This window comes from Carassius carassius, chromosome 40, assembly GCF_963082965.1.
Source record: "Carassius carassius chromosome 40, fCarCar2.1, whole genome shotgun sequence".
Classification (NCBI taxonomy): Eukaryota; Metazoa; Chordata; class Actinopteri; order Cypriniformes; family Cyprinidae; genus Carassius; species Carassius carassius.
Window position 1 is genome coordinate 12,370,262 of NC_081794.1, and position 24,950 is coordinate 12,395,211.

At 35.9% G+C, this 24,950-nt stretch overlaps 2 protein-coding genes across 3 annotated transcripts; one reads left to right on the forward strand and one right to left on the reverse strand.

Annotated features, from left to right (window-relative positions):
- The first annotated feature begins 8,232 nt into the window (after nt 1-8,232).
- Nucleotides 8,233-13,850, forward strand: acta2 (actin alpha 2, smooth muscle). 2 transcript variants are annotated; one of them, XM_059532001.1, is made up of 9 exons: nt 8,233-8,379; nt 9,293-9,448; nt 9,802-9,930; nt 10,541-10,651; nt 11,769-11,853; nt 11,941-12,102; nt 12,297-12,488; nt 12,581-12,762; nt 13,330-13,850. In XM_059532001.1, exons 2-9 carry the CDS (start codon nt 9,320-9,322, stop codon nt 13,471-13,473), a joined length of 1,134 nt encoding a protein of 377 aa, XP_059387984.1. In that variant the 5' UTR covers nt 8,233-8,379; nt 9,293-9,319; the 3' UTR covers nt 13,474-13,850. The 2 variants fall into 2 exon arrangements, with proteins under 2 accessions (XP_059387984.1, XP_059387983.1); XM_059532000.1 differs by having other exon boundaries at nt 8,242-8,379; nt 9,277-9,448.
- Nucleotides 13,851-14,412: 562 nt separating this feature from the next.
- stambpl1 (STAM binding protein-like 1) lies at nt 14,413-24,880 on the reverse strand. The gene is made up of 11 exons (XM_059532003.1): nt 24,495-24,880; nt 22,587-22,693; nt 21,468-21,685; nt 21,243-21,318; nt 20,369-20,464; nt 19,946-20,255; nt 19,028-19,152; nt 17,569-17,706; nt 16,108-16,220; nt 15,691-15,790; nt 14,413-15,551 (listed from the first exon to the last, which is right to left on the reverse strand). The coding sequence occupies exons 2-11, from the start codon at nt 22,614-22,616 to the stop codon at nt 15,495-15,497; spliced, it is 1,263 nt and encodes a 420-aa protein (XP_059387986.1). The 5' UTR covers nt 22,617-22,693; nt 24,495-24,880; the 3' UTR covers nt 14,413-15,494.
- Between the last annotated feature and the right edge of the window lie 70 nt (nt 24,881-24,950).

Below are 24,950 nucleotides of genomic sequence, written 5' to 3' on the forward strand. Positions count from 1 at the left end.
GATGTGTCAAAGAGGCATTCATTTCAAAGCAGCAGTCATGTGACTCAAATAGGCTTTTATTTAAGTACAAAATATGAATGAAGGGTGTGATAGAGTTCATGGAACGTCACCCAGGCCAAAGATGTACATTAAAAGCTTCACTTCTGCTTTTTTCAGTTAGACTTTAGAGCAACTTGAACCGTGGAAAATCAGAACTAGTTGAATCATATTTTGCATGGTTGTGAAAGGTATTAGTCATTTAAACAAACACCCTATTTGTCATGTTTCTAATTATCAGTTTAAAAGATCCCATTACTTGTAATTAGGGTGAAAGCAGCAAGCCTAAACTAACACAATATATTTCAATGGTTTTAGTCTTAAATAATTTTTTTTTTTTTGCCAATTCATTGGAAAGAATGGAATCAGACTTTCTAATACCATGTTAGACAGCTGATTTCCAGAGGAGATATAAACTAACCAATGTCTGCTACAAACCTCAGTGCTCCAGCCACACTCTCTTCACCGGCTCACTCTGACTTTGTGTTTGGTTATGTTAAATTCAACTATATCTCTACCCACTCAGCATCTCTTGTATGTTAAAAATGTTTTATTTAAATATATCCTCAAAATATAGTTGTGTCACTATATTAATTTATTTCTAATTATTACTCATTACCTCATTTGTTTTATGCTATTACACACTTTAGAGTTAAATGGTCACACAGACCTGTACTTAAACCTTATCTCAGCTATGAATCTGTCCCTGATAAGCAGCCTGTTAATAATTCAGACATTCCCCATAGAAATGAGTCGAATTGTTTAAAATAGACAAGTTGACATTTAATTTCAGCTGAAGGAAAATGTGGTCACATGAAGAAACTGTGAGAGGAAGAGAGAAATTAACACAAGAGTAAATAGTTTGATGACATATGTTGCTAGTCAGAGTCTTTGAGATGGACAATATAAAATTTGTTTGATTTTTATTTTATTTTTTACCAAAACGCACTTTATCCTATACAGACTATAGATTTATGTTTTTATTTGAAGTTCTTTTTTATTGATTTTGTCTCTAAAACACTTGTTTGGCATTCGGAACTCTTCTCAAAGTCATTGTTAACGCTAAATATTGCTTCTCAGCACTGTAAAAAATATATTATTGAAAAAAGTTACAAATCCAAGGCATCTTTATGCATTCACATTTTTACATTCAGGTATTATAATAATTGTACTAAGTAAAACTACTTGATTTTGCCGATTTGAATTTGTTCATTCACTAAATGCAAAATACCCCAATCAGTAAATTTGTCAGGACAACAACAGATTTCTTGTTCAGTAAATTCACAAATTAATTACAATTATTGTTTTAATAGCCATGTTTATAGTCTCATATGACATTTAATATGTTATGTGAATTATGTTAATTTTGTTTGTGTAGCAACACTCATTCTACAAACCACAAATAACTAGCATGTAGTGTTAAATGAACATACAGTGTCAATCAACAAATGTAGAAAGGTGATTTCCTTACATCACAACACAAAAAATATCTAACAATAATGACAAAACAACACCAAAATTTTAAATGAATCAGCAAACAACACCGATCCTTTAACCTTATTTATTCATGCTGCAATGCATGTTGGGAACTCACAACCCCCTCTTTGTTCAGACAACTGTGTGTGAGTAGTTTCGACAACATTTGAGAGACATGCAGAAAGCTGTATGCTTGATAGAGTGTAATATCAATATAAATCAAAGTAGCATTGTACAAACTTGTTCTGTTTGAAACTTGCATTATGGCAGTAAAAGGAGATAAGTTTATCACACTTACAGATTCACACTGCTTACTTGCCTCAGTTCAAGGCTCTCTCATGTGATTTACTGAAAGTTATAGGATTCCTATAAAAAATGTTAGGTGGGCTGAAGTATGTCATTGAGCAATCGGATCTGGCAATGGAGATGACAGTACAAAGGAAAGAGAGTTATGGCGAGACAAACATATGCGTTGTAGTGACGTGTTAACATTTCTGAGGAAAAGACTTAACCATATTGCTTCAGATAAATCTAAGCATTATCAAAACAGGCTGATACCCTGCATGCACCCATTGAGATCTTTTGTAAAATGCAATAAAAATCAAGAATCTATGATTTGCTAATTCTCTTTAACCTTTATTTGATTGAACAAACGAACTAAGAAAAGATTTCCAGTGTTCTCACTGACCAGCTCATTGTATTTTGTTAAAATAAACTATTTTGATTTTAATGGCTGCAACAACACACTCAAAAATAAGTTGAGACAGGCAAAATAAAAGTGAAAAGGGTATAAAAGGAGCATCTCAGTCATTGTCAGCAAAGCCACTTTGTGCCAATTTTCATAAGATAAGTGTCAAACGAATAAAAAATTACATTTCTCAATGCAAAATCACAAAGAATTTAGGTCTTTCACAAGCTGAAGCTACCATACATAATTTTGTGAAAATATTTCAGATAATCCCGAAATCTCTCAATACATGTTGGGCAAGACGGGAAAAGTCAGGCCTTTGAGACCTCAGATGGCATTGCATAAGAAACTCTCATCCTGCGGTATTAAATATAGCCAAATGGGCTGATGACTACTACGGAAAACCACTGTCACTTAACACAGTCTGCCACTGCATCAATAAATGCAACTTGAATCTCTGTTATTCAAGGAGAAAAGTATTAAGGATACTATGATGCTATTGTATTAAGGATACTATGATGCCATTGGTTCTCTGGGCCAGACCTCATCTCAGATAGTCAAAAAATCAATTACTCCCTAAAAACATAAACCTAAATCTATACCTAAAAGCCCTAAAAACCAAATAGACTATCCAGACTTTCATCAGTGACATGCAAAAGCAAAGTCAGTCGTGGTATGTGCAATGCTTTCATTGACACTGACTTTAATAATTAGTATCCTTAATTCTCAAATGATTAAACATTGTAATTTGTTTATATTTATAAAATTAAATTAAGTTGGTCAGTGAAAACATTGGAAATCTTTTCTTTGTACTTTTGGCAATTAAATAAAATGTGAAGATAATTAACCAATCACTGATTCTTGATTTTTGCATTTTACAAAATGTCCCAACTTTTTGGGAACTGGGGTTGTTAATTGTACAATAAAAATGTAAAAGAAAACCTGTAGAGCTATCTAAACATGTTTCTATTTGTTTAAATGAACCAATAGATATAGTATTATTGGCTTTACCGTTGAAAAAGTGGCATGTGGTCTGCTTAAAATATTATTAAATGTGCCACTGGACAACATCATAATGGTCTTTGGCCTAGATTTAAATAGATTTGAAATACCCTTCAAGACTTTTTTCCCCATGAACAAAACCACAAAGTAAGATAGAAACAGAGAGGAAATCAAGCAAATTACATAATTACCACAGAATATGCAGATGAATACACAAATGTCTTCCTTCATGCCTCTAATATTTCCTTCCAATGTGTGACGTAAGAGCTCAGTTCATTTAAAGTTGAAAGAGGGTTAAGTTAAAATAACTTAATTATTAATAAATAAATATTAATAAAATAATATATATATATTGTACTGGTGTAAATTTATGTATGCTGTGTGAATTCTGTTATGCTGGATTTCTAGTAATTACTTGTTCTGGCATATTTTTCATGGGTAGTTTGTGGTGTCTTTAAACATGTCACAACCACATTCATGCATTTCCTGCTGGTTTAAACCATATTGGCTCATCTAGGTCAAATGATTATTACAAATGGCAAATAATGTTAAAAAGTAAACATTAAAATTATGGTTTGGAATTAAAAATGCAGACTTTGCTTGGTAGGCTATGTAAATATCCAAAGTAGGAGGTGGAACAACCACATTTTTTAATGATTAGGCCTGTTAGATTAAATACACTCCAAAACCTTTCTCAGGTGTCTCAGGTTTAAACACTCATTTCAGTTGTACGTTAAATTTCCATCAAACTGTTTTATATATATGTGTGTGTGTGTGTGTGTGTGTGTGTGTGTGTGTGTGTGTGCGTGCGCGCGCGTGCGTGCGTGTGCGTGTAAAATAGTGCGCTATACATTCAAAATTAATATACAATAAAAATATATAGGCTATCAGATTTACGAAGATCTGGAGATCCCAAAGCACGTTACATCGGTCCTCTTTTTAGAGTTTTACACTGAAGGATAAATGGAATGGAGCGCCTCGTGGGGACCGTTGTTTAGGTGCTGCCATGTGATTCACGTGATAAAGCGAAACTGTTCTTCAAGTCAGGGTAGTAATCGCCTTTCATCTTTGTTTAACCTGAAGGGAAAGTCCATGACGCGTACATTGACGGTTCCCTTTTCAAAGCGTGATGAAATACTTGGAAACAACATGCCATGTGTAAGTTAGACAAACATCGGCACAAAAAAAGATTTATTAAAGGAATTTTAACATATTTTTAATGAATAGTGGCTATAATTTGTTGATAAGAAAGACCGGTGCTAGTATAGGCTTGATCTTTGTGCAACACAAAATAAAATATTTATTTGAAAACTGTATTTTCCAAACGTAAACTTCAATATCGTTATATTTTGCTAGTTTTTGTACATTATTAAAAACATTTTCCCGCGATATCTGGTCAGGGCATATTGTCACATTTTATAAATGTAAGCCTATACAAGTTATTATTTACAGTATTCACTGGCTAAAATAATGGTTTGATATTTTTGCTTGGTTTGTGCTGAATTTCTGGACTGTGCAGTGGCAGACTTTCTTATGAAAGCTTACCCCATGTGTGACACCATGCCCCTTTGTTAAAAGATTGGTGTGTGTTCAGTGAATGCTAAAAATACTTTTTGTAACTGTATTTGACTACATAAAATGTAAAAAAAAAATAAATAAATAAATAGTGCGACAACTATGTTTCATATGTGTATAGACTAAAGTATAAGCAAACATTTTTCTAGATACACAAAAAGATGTCTGAAAATAATTACCACTAGAGGGCAAAACGGGAATGGATATAATGACTGGACATTGATGTTTGGTGGTTTATAAGTAACTGAAATGTGGTTAAAGAAAATGTATTAGGAGAAGCACTTGTTTACCACTGATTTAATTAATTGCTTGCTTAGACATAGGCTTCTTAAATTTTTTTTTCATATATATATATATATATATATATATATATATATATATATATCCTTCTGTCTCTGTCTCCTTTAGGTTCTCATACTTTCAAAGTTTTAAGGAGTTGAATCATCAGTGGGAAGTTTTAAATGAGAGATGGCATAATGAGGATTGTGAAATTAAGGAACACTTATGCACATTATTGGATACAACTGTCATAAGACATTCCAGAGCTGCTTGTGAGGAGATGCGTGTTGATGCTAGGTGTCCAATAAGACACAGGCTGGACTCCATTAAGAGCACAGCTGCCATTTTCGGTCAACGCACATTCCAACCGTGCAGAGGTTTTGTCCACCGCCCAGTAGCAAATTCTTCTACATGTTGCAATTGATAATAATTTAGCTTAGTAGGCCTACATTAAATGAATTTAAAGTATAACCCAAAAACAAACAAACAAACAAAAAATGTTCATTTAATTAACACTCATGTTGTTCCAAATATGTAATATTTTCTTTTGTCTTTGTAACATAAAATAAACAATTTAAAGAAAGTTTGAAGTGATTTTGTCTAAACAATCAGTCAAAATAATCCAAAATATCACTAGACTTCACCTTATTTCATTTTATTAACATGAAAAAAGACATTCAAAATATGTAATTGAATGTTCCACATAAGACAGAAAGTCATACAGCTTTGGAACAACGTAAGGATGAGGTTAATTTATTAATTTTTGGTTATATTGTCCCATTAATGTATTTAATTACAGCCTTGGCTTTAAATGCTGGTTCATTAAGTGCTGACAAGGTGTGGTTGACTTACTGATGAAGGGGGAAAAACACAATTTTAAGCATTTAAGAAACATAATTGACCCAGTCATCATGGCAAGTACAGTGCCAGTATGTGATATCAAATGTAAAAAAAGAAGAAAAAAAAAACAGCTATTATAATTAGTCTGTTGGTAAAGCTGTATGATGCAAAAGTAAAAAAAAAAGATTGTTTTCATGACAAAATCCAAATACTATATTCACATACTATTCCTTATATTTTGAGTTTGAATCTTACTTCCGAAACAGAATACAAGGCAGTGGGATGGGAGTCGGAAGTGCACCTAAACATGGCAACGAAGATGCAAAGTCTCATTAGGGATATCTACAAATCGCTTTTTACAGGGTGTACAAATATTTATCTTCCTCTGGCCTTTCCCCCATCCAATGGGTTTTCCTCCATATGCACAAGGACAGTGACATTTGTGTACAACATACACTGTATTTCTCTGCAGCGGAATGTGTTTGTGTGATTTCCCGGACCACACCTTCAGAGGGGTCATTTCTTCCCTTACATGCCTCTGAGTGCAGTGGACTGCCAAGACTTTTCTTATTTACAGAACAGTTCCTTTTTTGGTACGACAAGGAGTACTGCTGAAGGGGAAGGGAAAAGCGAGCTCTTTCCTTGAAAGAAAATCTCCTAAAATGAGACAGACGCATTCTGCGAGTTTGTTTACTTGAGAATGATCCCAAAATGATACTGGCCAAACCTGCCTAAAGTGAACTAGTGCGACTAGTTGGTTGTGTGTTGCATCACAGGCTGCTTTCCTTTCTCCATTCATTCAGTTATGTTTTCTATGCATCCGTGTGACCTTTCCATTTAAATGGAACACATTTGCTGACTGTTATTTGATCAGAAGCATTCCATGGAGTTTTTCCATTGTAGGCGTGAGCCAGAATGTCACGTGATCCAAGGGCAGATACTAGAAACTTGGAAAGAAATGAAATAACTGAAAACTGTCATAGTAATTAAGTGTCTTAGAAACGAAACTCCCTTAAAAGCGCTAATGATATAGAGCTTTATAAGTGTATTTTTAGCAATTCAGGAGTCAACAGGCATGCAAGGCAACTGGTTGGTTGATTATACGTTGGTTTATACATTGGTTGATTATGTCGTTCTTCATATCTCAGCTTAAATATCTTTGTTGGTCTGGTCTACTAACTAGAACATATCTTGTAATTATCTTATTTTCCGCCACCATAATATAGGGTTCAGTACACTGTAAAAAAGAAAAAAAGAAAACAACTCAAAATTGTAAATAAAACAAAGATTATTGGAAGATCAGATCAGAATTTCATGTTTAATTTAATGTTACTTGTCATTTTTTGTCATTTATAGCAATTTTTGGATGAAAATTCTAAGGCTGAAAGAAGATGTTTTGATGAAACAAAATATAAACACACTATAAAAGAGCTGCTATCATTCTTCAATGAGACTCATGCATTTTGTGTTATTTTTTCTGTCATTAGAAACATCTTTGTTGAAAAAGAAGATTAGATTTCCTTTTTAGCACTGATTGTCATGCTTTAGTTTACTGTAATATGCTCTCATTTTCTTTTACTCAAAATTGGTTTTTGTTGTTTTACACAATCCCACAGAAAATATTTTTACAAGGCCTGTTGTCACAGTTGAAGCTTGTCAGTTGGTGCCACACAGAACATTAATGTTACCCTTTTTACATCTAGATATCCCAGCCTTATATAGAGTTTAAAAAATGTTCTCCATTGGCCCAAAATGTTTATACAAAATTATATACTGTTTTTTAAAGGGGATTAATACTTTTTAAAATAAAAACAATAATAATAATATATAATAATAATACAATTTTCAGTGTATGATTTCCATTTTTTTTTCTTTAATCAAAGAATTCTGAAAAAAAAAGGTTTCCTCAAAAATAGTAAACCAACTGTTTTCAACAGTGATAATATCAAGAAGTCTCAGCTTGGCCATCACATGAATAAATTACATTTTCTAAAATATATTTAAAATAGAGATTTCTTTCTAAAACATTGAACTTCCCCACTACCAAGTGCTTGTAGTGTGTGACCTAACCCCGTAATGACGTGTTCTAAATTCACTTGCCATTCTCTCTCTCTCTTCAGGTGTGAGCTGTGATATGTGTCTCTGTAGTAGACCAGGGCCCAGCTCTGTGTTTATGTTCCTGCATGATGAGGTCCCCAAAATTTCCAAGGAGAAAAAAGAAAAGTGCCATTGGAATGCCCTAAGTGATTAGGCAGGAGGCCGCCCTGCTGCCGCCCGGATTGGAGTGTTTTCTCCCAGTCATCCCTATAAGGCTTTAGTGGAGTGAGGCTACCGATCTGAGTGCAGCCCAGGCTCCTTGTTTGGGTTGTGGGAGGGTGTGGTGAGCAGGGATGGGAACTACATAAGTACACCACAAGCCAGTGAGTGGTACACCATCACCAAGTGGCTAAATCCCCCCCCCCCCCCGGCCCAGCACTGTCAGGGTAAGTGTCATTCATCTCGCCTCACACCACTCACATCCTCTCTCTTTTTGTCTCTCACTCTCCATCTATTTCTGTCCATCCAGCTTTGTACTTTGCAAGAGTTACCTGATGACTCAAATGAGGCTGTTGTTTAGAGAAATAATTTCTGCACAAGTGTTAACTGCTGTTATAATGTTTTGAGTGTTTCATGAGAATAGATTCATCTTAATTTAAGTGAATATTATTGTGTAATGTTTTTACACTGTGTTTCGAAGGATTATCCTTAGGAGTGTTTCCGAAGGATTTGCACAGTGGAATGATCTTTGTTTTGCAGATTTTACCAAACAAAGGATATTACTGAACGTATTTATGTTTAGGAACTAATATGCACATATGTGTCAAAGGAATCTTTATTTTAGCATCTGTATAATGTGATTGTATGATGATGCTGATTGTTGACAGTGAAGGCTTAGAATTTAGGACAAGTGGGGAAACCTATTTGATTTGTGAGGTTTATGACTAAATATGGTTCTTCTGGACCACTGACCCATCCCCTATTTTCCTCACCCACTCTCTTTTTTCATAAAGTACTGTAGAAAGGCAGGGACAGAGGGAGGAAGAGTCCAAAAAGAAACATGCTTCCCCATTATTTCCAAATTAGGAAGTTTTCCCATGCTGCACTCAGTAAGGGCTACAGGATGGCCTTAAAGGAGATTTTATTTTATGTAGTTTTCCAATTTAGGAAAGATCCAAAATGTCTCTAAAAGGGGATTTAGCTTCTTTCTTGGATCCATTTTTTTCCCTATACTGTAGCTAAACATCACACATGCTTTACATGAGCTATTACAGTTCAAGACAAATTGCTCAGCAGTATGTATACAGTATAGTATTAACAATGAACTTTGTTGTATACTATAGTGTTTGTCTCCAGTAGGAGTAAGGAAGGAAATTTAAGCTGAAAATGTGTGACGACGAGGAAAGCACTGCCCTTGTGTGTGACAATGGATCAGGACTGTGTAAGGCAGGCTTCGCCGGGGACGATGCTCCCAGAGCAGTGTTCCCCTCCATAGTGGGTCGCCCCAGACATCAGGTGAGTATCCCTCAACACACCACTAGGGCACAGCACTCACTCACAGCAAACATCAATGAGTACATTTAAGAAAACAACAACATCAAATGTATTTAAGTTTGTATTCGGGGTTAACTATAGCTTAATGTGCACTTACAGTTGAAGTGGGTCACAACTAACATTAATGTTATGCCTTGCTCATTTTATGTATTTGACTTGATCTGCTTCCAAATGCTTTGTGGAAAGTTGGACTACAGCCCAGATTGTCTGCATTGTGCAAGATTATGAAGATAGAATTAACTAGAACTTACTCTTACTTTTCTGGGGGTTGTTTATTGTATGACTGTGTATAACCAGTTTTACTTTTTCCTCAGGGAGTGATGGTGGGAATGGGCCAGAAAGATAGTTACGTTGGCGATGAGGCGCAAAGCAAAAGGGGAATCCTGACCCTCAAGTACCCTATCGAGCACGGCATCATCACAAACTGGGACGACATGGAAAAAGTAAGCAGATTCTATCATCAAGCCAACAGATACCAAACCAAAACAATTTGCAAATAAGTGCAAATAAGGAGGGACTGTAAACAGCCTACCAAAAATATCTTTTATATTTCCATGCACGTGCCTTATTGCATTTCATGCTTACATTTATCCTGTGTGATCTTTCCATAATACTGTACTACATTTCCATATTACATAAAATAGTCAGCATTTGCTATAATGGCCCTTGAGGTCTTGAGATTGTGTCAGATACATCTACATCACCTCTAGTCTCGACACATACATTCTTAACACTTACGTCCATCAAAAGCATTTTTCCAAATAACTCCAGGTATTCCCATAAATGAATCAAACTGTGACAATGTCCCACATTTCATGCCACATGGTGTTATCATTCAACACATGTATTGCAACAGATGGTATTATTCACTGTCTGTCTCTGCCCACACGGGACCTCCTGATTGTGATCTGTTTGTTAAACTGTAATTATGAGAATCAGTTTTCACTCTCTACACAAGAACACAAAGTTATTCATTTGCACATCTATTATACTAATTGTGTATTTCATGTGACGGTGGTTTGTTCATTAATATCCATTGTTTATGTTCACCAGATCTGGCATCACTCTTTCTACAACGAGCTCCGTGTGGCTCCAGAGGAGCACCCTACTCTGCTGACAGAAGCCCCTCTCAATCCCAAAGCCAACAGGGAAAAGATGACCCAGGTTTGAGTTGAATTCAAGGTTGATTGAGAAAGTTAATCTGTAGTATATAAAACAGAAAAGCATTTGCTTCAACTCCACCATACCTCCTTTATGACTTAAGAGTCTTGAGATGTTATCAGGTACGCTTACAGTAGTATAACCAGACAAATGGTGAACTATCTTGTGTGTTGTATTTTAGAACAAAAGCCTTTGTCTATATTATACTATACTAAGCAGAAAGAACATAAAAATAAACTGGAGTAGCCATAACATTATTTTGCAAAATATAAATTACACAACATCAAACCACAGTAGTAAAGTAGTACAGTAGTAAAAGTGGTCAGTAGTAAAAATAAAAAATAAAGTAGTAGTGGTCAGTAGTAGAAATAAAAACCCACTGTGGTTTTGGTAGAAGAAAATTTCCCCATGGTGGCTTCAAAATGCATATTTGAGTTAAATCTAAATTTGATTTAGGTTGTAGAATAAAATATCAAAGTCAAGTAATGTCAACCACAGAACTTATTGACCTTATATTTCATTTATAATCAAAGATTTCAACAACAAAAAAATCCTAGACAATTCACAAGAGCACAAAATTCAATTGATTGTCACATGATTCTTCAAAAATCCTTGTAATATTCTGATTTGGTGCTCAAGAATTATTTTCTTATTATTATTAATTATTGAAAATAGATATATTTTTTCATGATCATATGATGATCAACATTTATTTTAAAGGTAATCTTTTGTATCATCACAAATGTCTTTACTTTCGTTCACTTTAAAGTATCCTTGATGAATAATATTAATATATTAAAGGGCAGTAGATATTCAGATTACTTCAAACTGATCATCAATAGAATTCATACAGTACGTCATTTGTTTAGGTAAACAGCTACACTAGTTGTGCTGTTTTAAGTTACCTTAAAATAACAGCTAATTTGTTTGTAATTTAATTTATTTCATTAATTCATTTATACAGTATACACATAGTGATTGATCTACCGATTCTAAGAGTCAATCTATTGGCTTTGTCAAAGAGAAGATCATTATTTTTAACCTACTGTTCAGTAAAACCGAAGGCACTTGATTGATTGTTGGTTCCACTCATAAACACAATGCTGGTCTCACTTTGCAGATCATGTTTGAGACCTTTAACGTCCCAGCCATGTATGTAGCTATCCAAGCGGTGCTGTCCCTCTATGCTTCTGGTCGTACAACAGGTCAGTTCACCTGTCAAACAGGTCATAGCTCACATTTGACTTACACTGCTGCTGCGCATTACCAAGCTCTTTATTCTTGTTGACCAGGCATTGTCCTTGACTCTGGTGATGGTGTCACTCACAACGTGCCCATTTATGAGGGCTACGCTCTTCCGCATGCCATTATGCGTTTGGACTTGGCCGGCCGTGATCTCACTGACTACCTCATGAAGATCCTAACTGAACGAGGCTACTCATTCGTCACCACTGGTGAGTTAGAGAACCAGCATAATCATATGAAATATATTTCTTTTCTTTCAAGCATACATTTTGTTTTGAAAAGAAATGATATAGCTAAAACAAGAAACAACTGACAGTTTGATAGGAAAAAATAACTTAAAATGTGTTCTTATTAGTATCATGTTTCAGTTTAACAAATTACTATTCTCATCTGCCTTGTATAGCTGAAAGAGAAATTGTCAGAGACATCAAAGAGAAGCTGTGCTATGTGGCACTGGATTTTGAGAATGAGATGGCCACTGCAGCCTCTTCCTCCTCACTGGAGAAGAGCTATGAGCTTCCCGATGGACAGGTCATCACCATTGGCAATGAGAGGTTCCGCTGCCCTGAGACACTGTTCCAGCCATCCTTTATTGGTGATATGTCATTCCACTTTCTTCACTTCTCGTTTCAAATGATGGATTCAGAGCACTATGGTATAAACGCATTGATTTGCATTTATTGTTAGGAATGGAATCTGCTGGCATCCATGAAACCACTTACAACAGCATCATGAAATGCGATATTGATATACGTAAGGACCTGTATGCCAACAACGTACTGTCTGGTGGTACCACCATGTACCCTGGTATTGCAGACAGGATGCAGAAGGAGATCACTGCTTTGGCCCCCAGCACCATGAAGATCAAGGTCAGCACAGGCAGATTATGTATATCTTGATTGGATCATCAATAATAACTATCGCATTTTCTCATCTAACCAGGGTTATTGTTAACTAAACTTAAAGTCGTGTAAGCCTTAATATAGTGCTTTATACAATTAATATTGTTTCAGAGCAGATTTAAAATAAAAATACTGTTTTACATATGAGACCAATTCAAATTCTGCTGCAAAGCAGCTCTAAAAAATTAATAATTCAATAATTATTAATTATGATGCAAGTTCATTTCAGCTATAAGCAGCTTTACAAGTCACAATGTTGTTATTCAGCTCAATTAATTTCAGCATTGAACTGGTTTAAAAACATTAACTGAAATAAAATTATGAAAAAAAAAAACTAATTTCAGCTAGTCAAAATAAAGTACTAAAATAGCTTAAACTGTATTAAAAATAAATGAAGATTATATAGACATAAAAACCCTAAAAATTATTAACTCTACACAAATTCAATTGAAAACAGAAAACTAGTTCAAATTATTAACTATATCAACAGTACTAAAACTAAAACTCTACTGCTTCTACCTTGTATGTACTCAGATCATCGCCCCACCTGAGCGCAAGTACTCAGTATGGATTGGCGGCTCCATCCTGGCTTCCCTCTCCACCTTCCAGCAGATGTGGATAAGCAAGCAGGAGTATGATGAGGCTGGGCCATCCATTGTGCATCGCAAGTGCTTCTAAAGGACACCTCCAACTCCCTCCTGTTCCCCTAATTCTGCTATTGCTTCATAGCCTGTAAACTGTGAACATACCCTTTACTTCCCTCTATTGTTTTGTCTTTGCACTGCCCACATCTGTTTTGATTTTAATTATGTCATGACAATATAGTGTTATTCTCAATGGGATAAAAAGCTTGATTGTGCTGCCAATATGAAAGATTTGGGAGTTCCTTGGTGTAGTGAGAATCCAGAGATGAGGAGAGGGTGTCAAGGAACAGGGCTCATTCTCCTTTTTGTGTTCCAATTCTATGAGGTAACACAACTGCATGTCGGCTTTCAGGCAGTCTGTATGGATATCATATGATAACTCCATGAAGGAATAAAGCTCTGCAATAATAACCTGCATTTCACTTCTTTTGTTTCTACAACAAATTACACAGCTCATGAGTAATATTTGCGCAAATACAAATTAAAACTGATCTAAATTACATTCTAAAAATTTTACATTTTAATAAGCAGATATAATTCTATATACACGCAGTCACTGTAGTTAAAATTTCTGTATACACAGGGATTCTGCTATCATGGAAAATCTGTAAAAATTTTAAATGGTGAATTTCAGGCCTAAAAAAACTGATGGAAATGAATACAATGTAAAAGGTAGAACTAGTTAATCTCTATAAAACTTCCTTTTTTTCTATTTCTATAATCAGCTAGAAATTGTGCTTTGTTTCTACTGGTGTCATCAAAATATATATTTTTTAAATGGGAATAAGTTGTTAATTTAACTACGGTTCCCTTTTCTTTCTTTTTACCAAAAATGCATGTGTGCAATCAGTAACCTGATGAATCATGTTAAATGTTTGCTTTTCATTTCATCATACTATATCTTGGGAAGATGATGAAGTTTCCCAGTCTAAATCAGTTACAGATTTAAAAAAAGAAAAAAAAAACATTGTCATGCATTTGAAAGCTGAGGCGGTTTTCTTTTTATTAAGAAATGCGCTGGAAAAATGATGCTTGTACAGACACACAAGTCTCATTGTACAGCACAGCACATGTCAGTGGAGCCACTGGCACACAGCCACACACTGAAGAAACAATCCAATGCCACATTGTACAAGAAAAACAAGTCAACACTCTCTGTACTGCATGAATCAGTTCACAATTTATCATACTGTGAATTTCATCTTACGCTGGTGACAAAAAGTTTTCTTCTCATACAATAAAAACAGTGGAGACAAAAATCTAATTGTTAAAATGAGGGAATGTAACCCTGAGATCAGTGCATTCAAGGCCCTCTGGTAATGTCTCTTCGGTTTCTTTGCTTATTGTTTTGGGAGCTTTCAAGAGTCACTTCCCTTGTTATTAGATCTACATTGGAAAAAATGTTAAAAATCAAAATAGTCAGCTCACTGGCCAACTTCATATTGCATCATTATTCTGAAGTTCGAAAAGACAGATATCCTTTAGCCTGAAATTATCTGAACTGTCTGAATATAAACAAAGTATAATTATCAACCATCCAACCACAAAAATGATAGTAAAATGTAGTAAGGCTTAGAAATGACACTCATAGCAATTCATTTTATTTTTGTACCAGCAGCATACACAAAACTAGAAAATTCAGTTAGGTTTAAAAAGAAATTTAACTTCTTCAGTTTATATTGTATTAGAATAAGAACTGCAAGTGATATCACTGGATATCAAAAGGCAAATCTCGCTCTCTCACACACACACAACCTCCTTTTAAAATGTACTGAAATCAATTCACATTGTAGCAGCCTCATAGTATGCCTTGATAAAGGACGCCACCTTGAGGACAACATTTTTTTAAACACCTGGCCATGAACAAAACACAAAACACCATTAGAACATCTCAATAACTTCACCAAACCTGCTCTAAACAAACGGTTTAGCTGAGGGATTCTGTTTCACAGTACCTTTTTGTAAAATAAATAAATACAAAAAGCCTTCAAGTAAAGAAAGATATAAATATTCTCAATGGTTTGCTGATAGTGAAATATTTAATCTCTTCCTCTGTCACCTGAGGTCCAGAACTGTCGTTTTCGAGTCCTTCACCACAATGTGCTTGCAAATCTGCAAAAAGAAAAAAAACGGTGTTTCACTTCTCTAAAGGTTTTTCTATTTTGATATCAACATTCGATATTACATTTGAAACAGAAGACACATATAGCTGTTAATTTCCATATTCACATCAGGAACAGAGGGTTCTTACAGTGAACAGAGGAGGGTCTTTAGAGTGGGGGTGAAAACCTTTCAATCTGCATCCAGCCACTTCTCCCATTCCTGCACTGGTGAGTCGGAACACTCCCGTGCTGAAGAAGCAAAATGAGACGCATATTGAAAAATCTCAATGATAATAATAAAAAATAATTTTACTTTTTTTATTTTATTTTTTTATTCATAGTCTAATGCGAGTCATTTGTTAAATTGATTTGCATTGATTCAATGTTTTTAGCAACCAAAATGAAATGATTCATGAATGTTTAAATGCAACAATCAAACATCTATTGTAAAAAAATAAATTTAATTAATTTGATGTAGCAATTTAGAGGCTGCAGATGAAAAAAAAAAAGCCTTTAGGTTCTGTGAACAATGGAAGGTGTGGGAGTTTTGTAAGTGTTATACTCACTCATTGTGTTTAGGTGCACAAACAATAGCGATGGCCTCAGGTAGCATGAGCTGATAAGAGCTGTGTGTGTGCAGATCCACGCTGGAAAGGAAGGCCGTCTGTGTCGGGTGTGTCTATGAGCCAAAAACATAAAGAAAAATATTCAAATTTACACCATTTCGTAACTTCTAGTTTTCATCCAGCCATGGAATAATTGACCATGAAAAATGTTCACCATCACCTCAGATTGATGCCCCATCATATTTGATTATTCAAATAATAAATCAATACAGTTGGGTACGAAATCAGTTTTTAAGTACATGGTCTGCCACTTTATGTAAGTAGCCTGTTTCTATACATTATTGTATAAAGGTCTGAAGAATTCTCACCATGATTGCATTTATTTGATCTTAAGTATTTATATTATAATATAATATAATATATTATATATATAGTTAAATATTATCTCAAATTTAAAGTCTTATTTTCTATTTGTATGTTTTTTTTTCCTGTGGTGACAAAGCTCAGTGATAAGCATTGCTCCAGTCTTCAGTGTCACACGATCCTTTTGAAATCATTAAAACATCATGATTTGCTGCCAAAGAAAGATATTTTTTTTTAAACAGAAATGTTTCGTAACATTATGTCCCCTTGAAATTATAAGGTTCTATCTGCCTTCCGAGTAGTTTTGAGGTATTGAGCTTCAAAGTTTTTGCATTCCATTCAACTGTGTTGATAGAACCTTATTGTTTTTTTAAATAAAAATCCCATATTGTATACAACATTAAAAAAAAATCTATCACATGATGTAAATAAGTTGTCACAGAATAACAATATGGGAATAACTCAATTTTGACAAAAATGTCAGATAGAACCTTATAATTCCAAAGGGGCGATTTCCTACACATCTTTGCTGAACAAAATAATTCATTTCTTAATAAAAAAAATCTTACTGACCCCAGGCATTTGAATGGTAGTTGTATATACACCACTAGCCTACTTGAAAGGTTTCATTTAAAAATGAACAGGCATAATTTTTTACATATTTCATCTACTGATTTTGAAGTATGGGTTCAATGGATCACAAAACTCATGGTTTTAATAATATCATGGATTTTGAGTCATGGATTTGATAATTAAAAAAAAAAAAAAAGTTCATGAAGTACACTTTAGTTGCATTTGGGAAACGCACCCCAGGTCCTTACTGATCACAGACCAACTATGATTCCTCAAAACCCTATTTTGGAGAGTATGGAGCGTATACTCTTATTACAAGCCAAAAGGATAACCAAATTAGCCAAAATATTTACTAAATGAAAACACAAGTGGAATGTGATGTGAACGTGGCGCTTTCTGCAGGCTTGTATTCTGTGTGGGTCTTAGTCACCAGCAAGCTTTTCACCTGCCAAAGGTGTGAAAAAAAGATGTGCACAACTCTAATTTTAGAAAATACGTGACAGCCTGAAAAAGAGAGACACCCACATGGATCCAGCCCAAGGTCAGAAGGTTATGATGGTCCTGATAACTGAACAGCTCTTCCACATTCTCCATGTCACAGTAGTCAGGGCCAGCAGATTGCTTGGGGACGATCACATGGGTCAGCACAAACTCATTGTGCGTCTGTGGGACAACAAAACTGATTTTAGTTTGTCTATTAATGCACAACGTATCAGGAAATCACAGCATCCCACAATCACACTAAGCATCCTCTCAAACAAGACGACCTATTCATTCTATACAGGAGCTGAGCAACAGCCAGGTGTCGCTAAAGATTTACAAGGTGTCGCCAAGCTCACAGTATTTTGAGGGTTAGTCTAACCCAACAGGGATGAATTCGCAGGATTAATAAACTCGACTCGCCTGCCGCTTTTCTGCTGTTGAAAATGATCTGATCCAGCTAAATTTTCGTTTTCCATTTCTTAAACAAAACAAAAAAAATCAAACCGTTTCTTGTTTCTCTTTATTTCTTTTTAAGCAGAAAATCAAATGACCAAAAGATACACGGACCAAAGTTACCAAAGTTAGCAACAGTCTCACGCAGGTGCAGCATGCAGCGTTTTGTCTTGTGTGAAAATATGAAAGAAGGCAGTAGAAGGTTTTAGAAAGGGAAATTGCATGAAATGAAACTGTGGTAAATATTTTACTGGTTGATGGAAAATAAGCTAAAGCGCATTCAAAATATCTAAACATTCTGCATAATAAAGTCTCAAGAATTATTAGCAAAGCAGATAAAATAGCTATAAACATTCAGCATTTTGACACATCCCTTTTCTTAAAAATAGTTTTAAGTCTGAAATGAGAGCTTTATCATTTTATAAACTATTTTTGTCAAAATTAGATAATGCTAGTTTTAAATTTAAAACCCAGCAAATCAATGTTATTTCCGTTATTTTATCACTGTTGCTGCAATTATTAAAAACTTAACATATTTAAAATCATTAAATATTTTGAATGTTAAAATAGGGGTCCCTTGGAAAAAAGATTTGAAACCACTGCCCTAGAGGATTGTGGGACAGACAGTTAAAGCGTACAAAGTGATGCAAGTGTACAAAGTGGAAAAACCCTCAACCTCAGACCAATCAGAGATGAAAAATGCTTGGGAGGAAGGCAATTTCTGCAAGATTAAGATGGATTGCAGGTGGTTGGTGAATAAGACATTGAAATTCTATGTAATTCTCATGAATAGTCTCACTTGTGAAGGTATGAGGAAGTCCACATACACACCTAATATTTACAATGATTGTGCAACACTGAAGCTCCAAGTTTTACAGTGAATGAGAAAGCAGCCTATAACTAGCCAAAAAATAAGCAAAATCGACATTTAACACTCCCCACACCATATTTACTCTCACTCCAGGAAAGAATTAGGAAAATCAGCAAATTCATGAACAAAATAAATATCCACCTACAAAGAGGAGGTATGCTCCAGCTGAGGCCTTACCAGTTTTCCACAGAGAACTCCACACGTCTCAATTCCTCTCGCTGTGTTACTGTCAGCCAGAAGAAGGAACCTGTAAGTCAAGTCTCGTGGGATTAAAACCCGCCTCAGGCCTTCAACACGCTGATCTAGAAGCACACAAGAACACACTGTAGTACTGCTAATAGCACAAGTAAAAGATAATGTACAGCGAGACAGGTAATGCAAAATAAACACCTTAAGGGTCATTAGAAGCTTATTAGCATTCGGAAGGGGTTTATTTTGCGATGACGACTGTCTGACTAGACATGATCCTATTTATTAAGGTTACCCTACAAACCCTTTTATTCAGCCATGGTGCATTAAATTGATCAAAGGTGACAATAAAGAAATATACAACAGCAAACGACTTTAAATAAATCACCATTTTGAACTTTCTATCCATCAAAGAATCCGGAAAAATAGCATTGTAGCGTCGTTTTCCACATACCGTAAGTATTAAGCAGCTGCATTCAAAAACTTTTGAGCACCAAATCAGCCTATTAGAATTAATTTCTGAAGACTGGAGTCAAGACTTTAAGTAAAGGTTTGCAATCACATGAATAAATGACATTTTAAAACATAACCAGTCATTTGAAATTGCAATAATATTTGATAATATTACTGTTTGTAATGTACTTTGATCAAATTAATGCAGCCTTGTGAGCTATAAATTCTAGATAAATAAGATAAATAAGATAAATTCTTTAAAAAAACATCTACCCCAAACTTTTAAATGGCAGTTTAAATACATTAACATTAATTATTTTATTATATAAGAATATATACCTAGCAATATGCAGTTTAACATTGAAAAAGAAAATGCACACAATAATCAGAGAACTGTGTAATAAATTACAAAAATTATTAACAGGCAAATTTGAGCTAGATGAGGACACTCACTTTGTACAGCTGCTAAGGTGGCTGCCGGTTTGGGGATGGGGGCCGCCGGTTTGTTACGATTGGGGTCAAGGCGCACATGGTTTCTCACGGTCTGGGATAAACAGGACCCGTCAGTTTGTTCAGGCACTTTGGGGACAGCCTCATCCCTGCGACTGGCCAGCTCTTGTCTACGCAGTTGGTCCTCGAAGTAGCGGAACTGCTCGGACTCGATTTGCATCTTCCGGAGCTGTGCTACACGTTGTCGTTCTTCCTCCAAAAGAGACATCTTCTGCAGTCGTTCACTACACATGTCTACAGCCATGGCTTGAGTCTGCAAAAATATTCACACATCATGACTAATATTCACAATAATGAAATGATTTAAAAAATTGATTAACAGGTAATTTCATCAGCAGTGAATGAGAAGTACTCTGTCGAATGTACCTGACTCTTCAGATATTCACTGTGTTCTTTGTTGTATTTTTCATGGAGAAGTCTCTTCAATTGGTCCTTTCGTGGAAAGGCCACTTCTTGCAATTTCTGAACATAATGAACAGATAATGGGACAAACATTAGGGATTGTGTTCCAGACAGCGAGTACCAGATCAATATGCGCTAAAGCTTTCAGGGACATAATGATTTTTTAAAAAGCTCAGAATAGAGATACTTAAACCAATTACTCATCTTTTTCTTTCATTCAGGGACCATCAGCAGACATTAAGATCATTAGGTTAAAGACCCCAGGAAATAAAAAGTGGCTTTTAGCCAGTGTCTGTTTTTACAGTATACGCTAGTTGATGAAACTTAAACAGATATTCAGCAAAATGTAGACAATTTTAACTCCAAAACTATCAAAAAAGTATTTGACTCATCAACTACCAATAGCAACTAGCAAATCATGGTTAATGACTATTAGTTTGAAAAAATAAAAAAAGGGCACATTCTTTGATAGGTCACATCCTAACTTTTTAATTTTTTTCAAAACACATTGCCACAGAACAAGGCACAGAAATTCATTAAAACATCCATATAAAAAAATAATAATACTGTTTTAATCAGACCTATTTTATTTTGTCTCTTAAACAATGATTGAAGAAGAACCCTTAGGAAGAAGCTTTTGACTGAAGGCAGTTTCATGTCACTGTGCAGAAATGAAAGCAGAACATGTGCCCACATAAGGCAAACCCACCATGTGAGCAGCTGGGAGCCTGACAAGTCCTCTAGCCAAGGTAATTGAGCATGATGCTAATCAGATTTACAGTGGGCTGAGCGCCACAGGGCTCCATCAGCTTCTATGAGTAACATGCCAGGGGCTTACCTTCATTATTACTTGCTTCTCGGGAACGTTGCACTGCTGATAGTCCCGGTGACTGGGGAGTTTCTCAACAAATAAACTGCACGAGAGTGAAATAGGAAAATAAAGTTGAGGACTGATTACCATGGATTAGAAAATATATTTTATGACAGTTCTGAAGAAAAAACAAATATGGGCCAAGTTGCTGGGATAGTAGTGATATTAAATAAAATAAATAATAAAACATACGTGATGAACTTGTTGTAGAGGACAAAGGCATTCTCCAGACTTCCCTCCTCTAGATAAACAGCTGCCATGCGCTCCATCTCTACACCAGAGCGGAAGTAGCGTCTCGGGGCGATGTCTTCATTTATTTCAATGTTATAGCCCATTTTGCTGAGAGCCCGCACACGTTCGACCGCTGGCAGAGTTACGTCAGTGTGATCTGGCTCGGCCGCTAACTTCTTCTGCAAACGGAGAGGACAACAAAAACCATGAGAATACAGAGCACTGGCATACAAGGAAGCCTTTGTAAACCACGTTGGCGCAAGAAATACAATCGCCTTTAAAGACATACAGCAATGTTAGTTTGGACAATTGAGCCCTCTATTCTAAATACTTTTTTTTGCAGTTTGCAGATATGTTTCTAGATTTCTGACAGGCGTCAATCTGGTGAGCTATGTTCAAGCTCTGCTAACTAAGATTGCTCTAGATAGGCAAACTAAACTAGGATCAGTCCCCATACGCCAGTGACACAGAACATTTGGTCCCAAAGAAATCACAGGCCTCCGATAAACACAACATAAGCTCTGTTCATAACCCAGCATGAGCGAACCGGAACACCCAGCAGCACCCACGCCGAGTTCGCTTCCAGCTCTCATACTAATGACTAAACAGAGCCTCTGTTTTAGGGTCATTGAAAAGAGTGGGCGTCTTATCAACATGCAGCAGGACATTGATGGACTCCAACGAGGGACTGCCGAGCTGTTAAACTTGTCGGACATGACAGCTTGCTTTACTTTCGAACAGTACGGGCACAGAAATCTGCAAATGTTGTTGTGGAGCCACATTAAAAGTCTCTGCATGATTGTTGGAAAATAGGATTCTGGGTGGCCAGAATAAGAAGCCTATGTTTGATCACACATTCACAGGGAGGGGATGCGAGGTGTGAAAGGGGCTGCATCCGCTCCTTCCCTCTCACCCACTCCAGGATGGAGGGATCTGAATGATGGAGCAGCTGCAATGGGAATACTAATGGCAGTGAGTCAGAGGAAGCCATTCTGTCCTTGCGACCCACCTCCGAGTAATATCAGCTGTCCCCCACCACCCTCCTCCTCCTCCTCCTCCTCCTCCCACAACGCCACTCACCAGTGTGCTGAAACTGAAACCCTGATCCATGGTGAGTTCACAACGTTGATTGGCAGGCTTCGATCATCCCTATGCATCCATCTGTCATCTCCCAAGACGATTCCGAGCTGAGGAGCAAGAAACATCATATCTGGCATTACAGCAGTGGTATTAAGAGGTTGCTCGGTCGATACAGTCTTTGTTTTCAGTTTATCAACACTAGCTTTGGCTACAGCTCTATGCTGTAGAATTCCTAGCATATTCTTCCTAATCTATTAACACAGTTACCGTGGCCTGTACATTTCCATGGGGAATATCGAATATAATTCACCATCTCAGTATCAACATGGTTATTCGTTCCAGAATCTGTGCTACAGTTGCTATGACAGCTTGTTACCATGCAGCAAAATATGGTGACTCATGGATATCTTCAGCTGTGAAAAAAATCCTTGGTGAGCATTTTCATTTTGCACAAAGCTGGATACATATTGGACTGCTTCTTTCTCTTTTAGTCTTTGAAGGCAGAGTACAGCAAATTGCAAATTAACAAATAGAAAAAGTATCATCAACATAGAAGAAATTGTTCTGATTAACAATGCCATGGCAACTTAAAGTAGCACTGTTAAGATAAGAGAGCAGTGTAAAGGAGATTTAACACTGAGCAATCCACCCCGAAATGAAAATTTTGTCATTAATACCTTACATCCATGTCGTTCCAAACCCATAAAAGCGTTGTCCGTCTTCAGAACACAATTTAAGATATCTTAGATGAAAACCGGGAGGCTTGTGACTGTCCAAATGACTGCCAAATAAATTGCACTGTCAAGGTCCAGAAAAGTATGAAAGACATCGTCAGAAAGTCCATCTGCCATCAGTGGTTCAATCTGAATTTTATGAAGCGACGAGAATATTTTTTGTACGCGAAGAAAACAAAAATAATGACTTCATTCAACAATTTGTCTCTTTCTGTGTCTCTCCACATTTTGTTGAATAAAGTCGCTATTTTTGTTTTCTTCACATACAAAAAGTATTCTCGTCGCTTCATAACCTTACGGTTGAACCACTGATGCCAGATAGACTTTTCTGGTAATGCTTTTTATACTTTTCTGGACCTTGACAGTATAATTTACTTGGCAGTCAATGGGACAGTCACAAACCTTTGGATATTTTCATCCAAAATGTCTTAAATTGTGTTCCGAAGATGAACAAAGCTCTTACGTCTCTTTAACATAATGATGAACAAAATGCACAGACAATATTTAACTGAACAGAGATGACATAACTGAATCCAATGATGAACTGCCTTTAACAATCATTTTTGCATTATTGACACTGTTTTCCTAATAAATGTTGTTCAGTTGCTTTGACGCAATGTATTTTGTTTAAAGCGCTATATAAATAAAGGTGACTTTGACTTTGATGCAAAAGTTTATGAAAAACTCATTCCTGCTCACCACATGATTCAGGCTCTAATATATTGTATAATTATTAGTAATTAAACAGTGAATACTATAGGTAGAAGTAATATTACACGAAAGAACCTTTTTTTATACTTTCCAATCTCCTCTGATTCATGACTTGCAACTTCTGTTTTCTCTCTCACTATAAACTTATGATACAAATTTATTTTATATGATGAACATCTAAAGCGCTCAAAATTGGAGCTCCTCCAATAAACAATCAATACCAGACGGCAAGACAAAATCCTACAGCACAAATAATATTTCTTTATCAGTAAACCAGTCACAATAATCAGGTCAGTGATACATTTCCCACCTGACAAGATTGCAACAATTTCGATATAAACATAAAATTAAAAAAAAAAAATAATAATAATAATAAATAAATAAAAAAAACAAAGCCAGTAATGATCACAGGTCTAAATAAAGACCACAAAAATTAAATGTATAAATACAATAAAATCCTCACCTGTAGGTGAAGAGCTGCTGTGATCCCATGCTCCACATTCCTACAATCGTCACATGTGGCACATGCTAGAATTCAGTTCGAAAACAGGCAACTCGCGTAAATAAAAGAGCAGCTTTTTTTATTATTGTCTAAAACTCTCGGTCTTTTGCCTTTGTGCCTCATGGAAGCTTTGTTGTTTTGGCATGGATGTGCGCGCAAGGCTAAAATGGCTGATTGCTGTCTTTCAGAGCGAATAACCCTGCGATGTCAGATGGATCGCCCGGAGCTCTGCGAGTCAGAAGAATGCTGCTGTAGCAGCGGTGCTTTTATTGGCTGTGTCTCAAAACCTTACCAGCAGCCTATCTAGTCAGCATCCGGATTCTTCTCTGATGCCCAAACCATGTAGTCTGTAGTTCACTAGATTTAAGTCGCAACCAGTGTGACATCTGTTGGGGGGGGGGGGGGGGGGGGGTTGGG

What these genes read in the sequence shown, in the direction of transcription:
- acta2 (XM_059532001.1), top strand. Translation starts at nt 9,320, where the DNA reads ATGTGTGACGACGAGGAAAGCACTGCCCTTGTGTGTGACAATGGATCA. An exon ending in TGCTTCTGGTCGTACAACAG is followed by an intron (nt 11,854 to 11,940) that starts GTCAGTTCACCT and finishes CTTGTTGACCAG; the next exon opens with GCATTGTCCTTGACTCTGGT. An exon ending in GTTCCAGCCATCCTTTATTG is followed by an intron (nt 12,489 to 12,580) that starts GTGATATGTCAT and finishes ATTTATTGTTAG; the next exon opens with GAATGGAATCTGCTGGCATC.
- stambpl1 (XM_059532003.1), bottom strand. Translation starts at nt 22,616, where the DNA reads ATGGATCAGGGTTTCAGTTTCAGCACACTG. An exon ending in GTTTCAGTTTCAGCACACTG is followed by an intron (nt 21,686 to 22,586) that starts GTGAGTGGCGTT and finishes CTCCGTTTGCAG; the next exon opens with AAGAAGTTAGCGGCCGAGCC. An exon ending in GAGTTCTCTGTGGAAAACTG is followed by an intron (nt 17,707 to 19,027) that starts GTAAGGCCTCAG and finishes GTTGTCCCACAG; the next exon opens with ACGCACAATGAGTTTGTGCT.